At 58.7% G+C, this 9,637-nt stretch overlaps 1 protein-coding gene across 1 annotated transcript; it reads right to left on the reverse strand.

Annotated features, from left to right (window-relative positions):
- Nucleotides 1-2,379: 2,379 nt before the first annotated feature.
- Nucleotides 2,380-5,930, reverse strand: PTGDR (prostaglandin D2 receptor). The gene is made up of 2 exons (XM_027662590.1): nt 5,115-5,930; nt 2,380-2,903 (listed from the first exon to the last, which is right to left on the reverse strand). The coding sequence occupies exons 1-2, from the start codon at nt 5,928-5,930 to the stop codon at nt 2,637-2,639; spliced, it is 1,083 nt and encodes a 360-aa protein (XP_027518391.1). The 3' UTR covers nt 2,380-2,636.
- Between the last annotated feature and the right edge of the window lie 3,707 nt (nt 5,931-9,637).

The following is a 9,637-nucleotide window of genomic DNA, read 5'->3' on the forward strand; positions in this document are numbered from 1 at the left end:
AGCCTGGGAGGAGGTTGGGATCAGAGAGGGCTCCACAGCAGCTCTCACCTCTTTGGCTGGAGATCCCTGAGCCCCTGGGCTGTTTTGGTTCTTTTTAGCAACATTTACAACTGAACCCCGCTCCACCGGGATTTTTTTATTTCAATTTTTACTTGATTTTTACTTTATTTTCCTTTTATTTTCGTTTTTTCCCGAGCTCAGCAAGAAGAAGGGGGATCTAAGCTTTGACATAAACCCCGAAGCCCCCGAACTATATACGTTTGGGCACGGAAAAATCGGCTTGCCCAAGGGACCGATTCGGGGCGGAGAACATCCCATCTGTCGCCTCCTTGCTCCTCGTGCTCAGGCCGGCTGGGAGCGCAGTCCTGGCTGGGGACGTGCTGCCATCTCTGGAGAGGACGGGGTACAGCAGTCCCGGGCCCCAGGAACTCCGAGGAGCGATGATTTCTCTGCTGGGAGGCCGCCCGGGCGCGCAGCCCCGAGCACAAACCCTGTTGGCTGCAGCCGGCGCTTGGCTCGCCCGGAGGCAGCAGTGGCCGGCTGGAGACTCCAGGTCTGCTCCCACAGCAGGTAGGACACCAGGAAGGGCAGAATTCCCACTGAAAGTGCTACCCAAGCCATATAAGTGTGTCAAGGTCACTGGGACTTGCACGGTCCCAGCTGGGACACAGGGATGCTGCAGGGACAGGGGGGTCACCCTGGCAGCCTGCAAACCCCCCCCTGCGCTCGTGGCTCCAGGATTTGTTTCCCATGATGATAAACTCATGGATGGGACAGAGACCGTGGTGTTTGCACCATTTTAGGGCTCAGATGGAGTCTATTCTTGAACCTTAATAAAGAACCTGCTTTGTTTTGTGTTGATTTAATTACTGCTTTCCATGAGTCATGGTTACCCTGAGCTCTGAATACACATATCGTGGGGAAGAGACCTTTCCTAGGGCAGGGACCTTTCCTAGGGCAGGGACCTTTCCTGGGACAGGGACCTTTCCTGGGACAGGGACCTCTCCTGAAGCCTCTCTGGGAGTGAATCCTTGCTGGGATCATGGGCAGATGATGCCCTATCTCAACCTGGGCACACACAGAGCACCCACAGCTCACATTAATTGTTGGATCGATGGTCTTGGAGGTCTTTTCCACCTTAACAATTCTGTGATTCTGTGTTGCTGAACACTCCCAGTCTGGCCATGCCTGGTCCATCTATCCCGAGGGGAGCATGGATCTGTACAGTGAAGGAGACCCCGGGTTAGGGGGGGTGACAGCAAGGTTTTCCAGAACCATTATCTCATCTGGCCACGGTGGAACAGGTCCAGGGAAAGCCACGGCGCAGGCTCAGAGCTGTTGACTCTGCAGCCCCACGTGAGCCATCTCCAAGTCAATACCAAGCCAGTAACATGAAACCAGTGCCTGAAACAACCCTCACTTCACTTCTTTCTCCTTAGAAATCCCTGAGGAGAGACATCAAGCAGGGAGCTTGAAGGTCCCCCCAGAACATCCCCAAACAAAGCTCTTCCCATTCCTCCAGCTGGGAAAACCTGGCTGATCAAACAGCCAGAGCCAACCCAAGCAGGTCACCTCCAAAAAGCCCCAAGATAGAGTTCCTTCCTTCAAAAGCAGAATCTATTTGACACCAAGAGTAAACATCACGTGAGAGCGGGCAGGAACACGGCTACACCTTGTAAGGCTTAACTAAACAGAGGGAAATATTCTCCCTCTCTCCTCCAAGGACACCAAACAGTTGGTCATCATAATTTTTTTGGCCTAAATGGTCACTTGAGGCAGATATTAAACCCAGTTAATATGTGTGGTTGAGGGGAAATGGACCTTTCATTAAAATAATCGTTTGTCTGCACGCTTGCACCGAGAGCTCGTACCAGGCTCTGTGTTCTCTCAATTATTGCTCTTATTAGGGCTTGGGATGATCATAAATACTGAATTAAAATAATTACAGCAAGACAGGTACATCTGAGTAACACAAACACAACAGCAGCACTTGGAGGAATCGATTTTCCAGAGAAGAGCAAGAGAAGGGCAGAGAAACCACAGCCCTGCTCGGGGGATATGAAGGATCCTGACGGGCATCCCAGAGAGAGACCCTCCCTGCCCGCCGGCTCCTTGTCACACCAGAAGCTGCTGCTAAACGTCCTGAATCTCCACACCCCCAAAGGCTCCCTCACACCCCTTGCCCAGTCCGGGGACACCCCAAAACAGCTCCAGATAACCCCCCTTGGCGTGGAAGGGGATCACGCACAGGACAAGGCAATGGAACAGGGCTCTGAACCGCTTTATTCGATGGGGACGCACACACAGTTCTCCTCCCTGCGTGTCCTCCCTGCCCTGAAGCCACACACCGAACCCCTCCTGCTTTCCTGGAGCCGGGCCCTCCCCAAACCCTCCGCAAAGCGCTGCTGCTCGGAAAATTCGCAGGTACCCGGGGAGCCCCGCCCCGGTTCCTCTCCGGGGCGAAACAGCAGCCTGGGGAGGGGACAGAAACCCTTCACAGCGCCCCTCGCCGCGAGCTGGACGCTGTCCCTCCCTGCCACAGCCCTGTGCTGCCTCGGGATGCTCCAGGGCAGGAATGGGGGGCCGAAGGCTCCTTATCCTCATCAGCAGCCGCCGGCTTCTGCCAGAGCCACATCTCAGGGGATGCCGAGCTGCGGGGGGTCTGTCCTGCGCCAGCCCGGGGGACAGAACTGGCCGTCACCGCCCGGGTCGGACCCTTTCAGGCTGGACTTGCGGGATTGGAGCCTCCGGCAAACCCTGCGGACGAACGAGCGGAACACGGAGGTGCGGAAGATGATGAAGACCCAGGGATCCACGATGGAGTTCACGGAGAGGAACCGCAGGGCGCTGAGGTCGGCGTTCTCGTTGATGTCGGCGGCGAAGGCCCCCATGTACGCCCGGATCTGGCAAAGAAATCAAGGAAGTAGGGGAAAATTAAGGAAGATCTTGCTACAGCGATAAAAAAAAAATCCCGGGGGGGGGGGGGGGGGGGCAGGAAAAGAAGTTTTAACCCCTCGATACCCCTACACATCACACCAGCACATGTTGTGGGTTGCAGATCCGACCGGGAGTTGGGGCTGGATCACGGTTGGTTATGGCACAGGGACTCCGTGTCAGGGCCAGGATGTTAGAGCTGGAGAGGTGTCCCTGGTGTCTGGGATTGTTTCATGGATGAAGGAAGCATTCAACCTCCACAGGCTGCAGCAGTGGGTGCTGGTTGGGACACCTCACTCGTGCTGCCCCCGCTGCCGTGGATACTGGACTCCAAGACATCTCAGGGATTCACCCTGCTTGTTTGCAGATCTTGGCAGGGATTCACCCCGGTGGTTTGGGGACCCCAGGGCTTTCACTGAAGTGATCACAAAACCAGTATGAGCCAGTTGTGACAGGGCTGCTGGCGGCTGATGTGTCACTATTTTGATTCCAGCGGTGATAGAGTGCACAGGAAAAGGAGGTGGCAGTTGTCACCAAGGGCAGTGGCAGCACCTGCAGACCCAACCCCCACCCTGATCTCGGGGAGCCCCCCCTGTGGCACTGGCTCTGCCTACAGAGGGTGATGCCAAAGTGGGGCTGCAGGATCCGGCCCCAGGAGTTGGAGGGGGGCAACAAGGGCTCTCTCATGCTGGGGGGTCTCCCATCCCCACCCCACTACTGGGAGCCCCATTCCTGAGGGAGAAATGGGAGGATTTCAGAGGGTTTTTCCCCCAGGCCATGAAATCTGGTGCAGTTCAAAGGGTCTGCTCAGCACCTTTGGGACAGGGGGTTGGGAATGGGGGGGGGATTACTGGAGAGACTGATGCAATGAACTGACATCCCCCCAAAACTTAAACACCTCTGGGGCAACCCCAGAGGAACAGAGGGGTGGTGATGGAAGGGGGTGGGTGTTGTTCCAACGGAGTTAAAACAGCCAATAGATCCCTGTGATGGGACGGGGGACCCTCCAATGAGACCAAACCAATTATCTGATCCCCCCAAACACCTCTGGGACAGAGTAGTGGTGATGGGGGGGTTATTCCAGGGGGGTTAAAGCACTCTGGGGACAGAGTGCTGGGGGTGGGTATTCCAGGGGGGGCAATGGAATGACCTGACCCTCCCCAGGGCAGGGTTGGGTTGGATGGGGGGTATTCCAAGGAAGTTTGAGCAATGAATCAACCCCCAGGACAGGGCCGTGGGGGTGTTGTGGTTATTCCAGCAGAATTAAAGCAATGAATTAACCCCTCCCATCCCAGGACAGGGTGTTATTCCAGGGGGGTTAAAGCAACAGCCACATCCCTGGGTCAGGGTAGGGGACACTCAGAGAGGAGGAGAAGTAATTCCCCGACCCCTCTGACCCCTCTGGCACAGTGATGGTGACGGGGGGGGGGGGGAGGGGCGGGGGGTGTTATTCCATTAGGTTTAAAGCAATAAATTAAGGATTGGAGACATGCTGTTAGTGTTGAGGGTGGGCAGCCTCCCAGAATGGGATAGTGATGCCAGGAGGGCTTATTCCAAGGGCATTAAAGCAGTAACCTAAACTTTGGAGGCAGGGTTATCCAGAGGGGACTAAGGCAATGAACCCCCGACACCTCTGGGCGTGGGTGGTGGTGCCAGGGTTTATTCCAAGGACCTAAAGCAACGGCCTGACCCCCCCAGGAGTGGGTGGTGATGATGGGGGGGTTATTCCAAGGGATTTTAGGCAAGTCTGTGGCCAGAGTGTGGGAGTATTTAGAGGGGCACAAAGTATTGCCCTGAGACCCCAGAATCAGGGGGTGGTGCCAGGTTTTATTCCAAAGGGAAAAATCAACAGTTTGACCTCCCCCAGGACTGAGTGATGCTGGGGGGGCCGCTGGGGGGGTTGTTGTAAGGGGTTTTAGGTAACGGCCTGACCCCCAGGGACAGTGCGAGGGGCTATTCCAAGGGGGCCAAATCAACAATCCAACCTCCTTGGGAGGAGGTGATGGTGAGGAAGGATTATTTCCCAAGGGAGTTAACCTGGGGAAGGGATGGCAGGTATTTGGGGCGTGGAGGGGGGGGTTTAAATCAACCACCCGAGCTCCCAGGGGCACAGGAAGGGGCTGAGACCCGGCGAGGGGGGATGTCTTCAGGAGGAGGAGGGGGCCGCCGGGCTTACTCACGATGAGCGGCAGGGAGCAGACGGTGAAGAGGACGGTCATGAGCCCGAGCAGGACGAGGTGGTCGAGCTCCTCCATGCGGGGGGCGGCGGCGGGGGGGGCCCCTCTGCGGGGCTGCCGCCGGGCCATGCCGTACAGGTGCCTCATGCTGCTCACGTTGCAGGCGCCGATGGCCAGCACCAGCAGCCCCATGAGGCCGGCGTAGAGCACGGGGAAGCCCAGCTCCCGCGGGCCCCCGCCGGCCATGCGGATGAAGCACCACGTGCCCGGGCAGTACTGCATGGGCACCCCGAAGCCCAGCAGCGGCAGGGCGCAGAACAGGGCGCACAGCCCGGCCGCCGCCGGCCCCAGAGTGACGCCCAGCCGGCGGGTGAGGTGCCGCCGGTAGAAGTAGGGGTGCCCCAGGGAGAGCCAGCACTCCAGCGCCATGGCCAGCAGCAGCAGGGTGGGGGCCAGCCCGAAGAAGGCCATGAGGAAGGCGAAGAGCTGGCAGAGGACGCCCGGCTCGTCCTCGCCGCGCCCGCCCGGCCCCAGCTCGCTGAGGCTGCGGTTGTAGGCGTAGGCGGCCAGCACGATGGGGCTCAGCAGGCACTTGCCCAGCAGGTCGGTGACGGCCAGCACGGTCACCAGCACGTAGAACGCCGAGACCCGCGGCGGGCGGCCCCCGGGCGACCGGGAACGCCGCCGGTGCTGGCCCAGCAGCAGCAAGGCCAGGACGTTCCCCAAAAGGCCGGCGGCGAACAGCACCGAGCTGGGCACCGCCGACTGCCCGCTCTCGATGTAGCGGCTGCTGCGGCACTGGTAGCCCTTCGTCTCCATCGGGATGGCCCGCGCCGGGATGCGCCGCAGCGGGATGGGATGTCCCGTTCCGCGTCGGGATGTCCCGCTCCGCACTGGACCGAGTGGGATGGATGTCCCGCACCGCACCGGGATGGGATGGGATGATGTCCCGCACTGTCGCGGGATGGAATGGATGTCCCGCACCGCCACGAGATGGGCTGGATGTCCCGCAGCGGGATGGGGTGGATATCCCGCACCGCACCGCGCCGCGGCTGCCGGCGGAGACTGTCCCGGCGGGGCGGGCGGCCCCCGTGGAGGGAGGGAGGGAGGGAAGGAGGAGGGAGAAGGAGGAGGAGGGAGAAGGGAAGGAGGTGCGGTACAGCCGGGCACGGCCCCCGGGACGGCCCCTTCTCGCCGCCCGGCCCGCCCGGCGCGGCTGAGGGGAGGGGGGATGCGCTGCTCCCCCGGGAGAGCCGCGGCTCCCGGGAAGAGGGAGGGGAAGGGGCCGGAGGTGAGTGCCGGGGGGGTTGCGGGGGAGGGGCTCTGGGATGAAGCACTGGAAGGCAGGGAGTTGGAGCTGAGCCCCTCTGGAGCGGGGAGTGCCGGAAAGGGGACAGGGCTGAGCCCCGGGGGTGGTCACGGGTAAGGGAGTTTGGTCCAAGAACAGGGTGGGGAGTTATCGGTAAGGGGGGCTGAAACTTTAGGGGGGTGAAACTTTAGGGCAGGGGGTGAAACTTTAGGGCAGGGGCCTGGGGCTGAGCCCCCAGGAGATAAAACAGGGGGGCTGAGGCTGAGTCCCTGGGGGTGTCACAGGGCTTGGAGCAACCTGGTCTAGTGGAAGGCATCCCTTACTGTTACAAGGGGGCTGGAACTGGATGATCTTTCAGGTCCCTTCCACCCCAAACCAGTCTGTGATTCTATGACATGATTCAACCTGACCAGGTACCACTTCTACCTGCACCTCATCCCACACACCTGCTGTGTGGTGGTACCTCTGCTGAACCCCCTGTTACCCCAGCCCACGTCAGTGCTCCTCTGTCCCACCAGCAAACTGCAGGAAAAGCCCCCAGAGCTTCTTCCAGGAAAAGCAGAGGCCTTTCTAACCACAGAAACTCCACTGCACAACACACACACCACCTTGCAGGATGCATGTGATGATGAATAAGCATGAAACCCTGCCTGTCTGCTTTCAGGCCCCTCTTTGCTAGGCTGGATGAGTGTACACGAAGCACAGGGAAGTATCAAGATGACAGGAGGGGTGGGAAAGGAAGTCTAAGGGGCCAGACATCAACATGGCATGTTTTAGTGATGGGCTGCAGTTCTTACACTGCATGAAGGGAACTCGTGACTTCTCTGGAAGAGAAGGCAGGGACTGTTTGTGGCTGTGCCAGTGGAAGTCCCAGTTCTGGAAGGTAAAACTCGTTGCAGCTCAGCTCTGGACAACGGTTGATGTTGAAGTGCTGCCCTCACTAGGGCTGAATGTGAACCCAGGAGCTGCTTCCTGCCTGGGCCCCGGGGGAGAGGAAATTCAGCCAGCCCTGGGAAGGAATTCGAGTGATAACCCCCAAAAATACGCCTGGAAAACACACTCTCTGCCTTCTTTAGCTGGTCCAGCATCCCGGGTCCTGGAGCAGCACCCACAAACTGCTGTCAGCTCCCTGGGGTGATCCCAGAAGTGGGGAGCAGGGGGAAGATGTGGTGGGATCCCTCAGGTTTTCCCCAGGGTGAAGATTGGGAAGCAGACCTCTGGAGAGCTGATTTACCAGGAGGACAATGCCTGTCCTGATCCCTGGAGTAGTTAGTGCCAGCCCTGCTGCAGTGCTCCAAGTGCCAGGGAGGATGCATTGGCACAGGTTGCCCAGAGAAGCTGTGGCTGCCCCATCCCTGGAAGTGTTCAGGGCCAGGTTGGACAGGGCTTGGAGCAACCTGGGATAACAGGAGGTGTCCCTGGCCATGGCAGGGGTATAGAATGAGATGGGCTTTAAGGTCCCTCCCATCCCAAACCGTTCTGGGATTCTGTGGTGATCCCAGGGATGTGTTTCCAGCTGAGCACTGACACTTCACACTCCTGCATCTCTTTTGATGGAGAAGAGACCCAAGTGCTGGGTGTTTCCACCACCACCAGGAAGTTCCTTGACAGCCACCAGTAGGCCAAATTCAGCAGAAATGGGTTGCTTGACGAGAGAAGGAGGAAGAACTGTGACAAAAATAACCCCTTTTGGAAGTGGGCATTGCCCCTTGTTGCACCATCTGTGGCTGGACACTCCAAAGGACCAGGTGATGTTGCTGTTCCTGTCCTTGCACTGCTCGATGGGGAAAGCCTGGCATGGAGAAGGTTTTTTGGGACTATCTGGTCATGCCTCCAAGGCACTGGGTACAGGCACAAGAGACAGCCACGCAGGGCAGATGTGGCTGGGGGTGTCAGAGCAGCCTGGCAGGGGCAGGCTTTCACCTGATCCCGATTCCTTCCCCAGCTGCTGGAGGGTCTGACGTTGAGCACAGCTGGCCACAGCGACCATCCTCCTCTGTGGTGAGGGATGGGTCCCCCTCGGAGCCGGGATAGGTGTTCACACAGGGGTGGAACCGCAGACATCTCCCTCCTCCACCTCCCCGGGGAGAGAACCCAGCGTGGGCAGCCCGATGCACCGCGTCCTCTTTTCCTTGGGTTCATTTGCATAAACTGCAGCTATTTGGGGAGGGGAAAACGATTTTGAGAAAGTCTCATCACCCCGTATGACGAATCCCTCCCGTCCGTCACGCTTCCGACGTGACCCCCTTCTCGCCGGTCACATTCCAGAATAAAAACAACCCAAAACGGAAGAAAAAGCAGCCACGAAACCCAGAAACAAATGAGGAGCTGGAAAAACTTGAAGAACCCACAAGGAATTTTAGGTTGGGTTTTTTTTTTTTTTCCAAAACTCTTGCTGGCTCCCTACGGCTTCTCCTCGCCAGCCAGCGGTGAGGGGTGGAGAGTGGGTGCCTATTCCACCGCTTTTCCCTGTTCTTGCCAAGCCAGGTTATTCCCAAAGAGCCGCTGCCGCCCGGAGAAGCCGTGTCCGCCTGCTCTTTGTCAGCGGCACAGCCCGGGGCGGCCGCGCTGGGATTTTCTCGCCTTCCTCCAGCTCAGCGCTCCCTTTGGAAGTGTTTGTGGCACTGTCTGAATAACCTAATTTAGAGCTCGTTAGACGCGGAGGGTTTTGGCAGCGGCGGGAGCCGGATGGAGGGATGCGGCTGGCCGGGAACGGCGGCTTTGGCAGCTCGTCCTGGATATTCGCACGCGGAGCAAACAAGGCTGGGATAGTCCTGCGGAGAAGAGCCAAGCTCTCCCCTCCCCGGGAGCACTGGATTAACACCGGCTGGTGCTTCCTCACTCATCCCAGCCTTTCTCCCCTTCCTGGGAACCAGAGCATCGCCTTCCCCTCCCCAGTGTCCTTTTCCCACGTCTTCCCCAGCTCCGGTTTCCCCAGACTAAACACCCACCAAGGCTTTAAGCCTTTCACTCTTTCCAGGCGGCGGGATTTGGGGATTCACAGCTCCCTGGCGTGGGCGGGTGGGTGTTCCCGTTGTCCAAATGATGCACTGACATGTTGGGGAGGCACCCGGGGTCCCGTGTCCTGGGATCGGAACACAGGGACGGGGAACCCCCACGGTGGTGATACCCCGGCGTTTTTCCTCGGAGAGCTGTGGGATTTCTTTGCTGGGAAGATGCACCTGGCATCTTAAACACACCCGAACATCCTGATTTA

This window comes from Corapipo altera, unplaced genomic scaffold, assembly GCF_003945725.1.
Source record: "Corapipo altera isolate COAL_440 unplaced genomic scaffold, ASM394572v1 169, whole genome shotgun sequence".
NCBI classification, from domain to species: domain Eukaryota; kingdom Metazoa; phylum Chordata; class Aves; order Passeriformes; family Pipridae; genus Corapipo; species Corapipo altera.

Coding starts and splice junctions, on each gene's coding strand:
- PTGDR (XM_027662590.1), bottom strand. CDS start 5,930: ATGGAGACGAAGGGCTACCAGTGCCGCAGCAGCCGCTACATCGAGAGC. Junction 2,904..5,114: donor TCTGCTCCCTGCCGCTCATC/GTGAGTAAGCCC, acceptor TTTCTTTGCCAG/ATCCGGGCGTACATGGGGGC.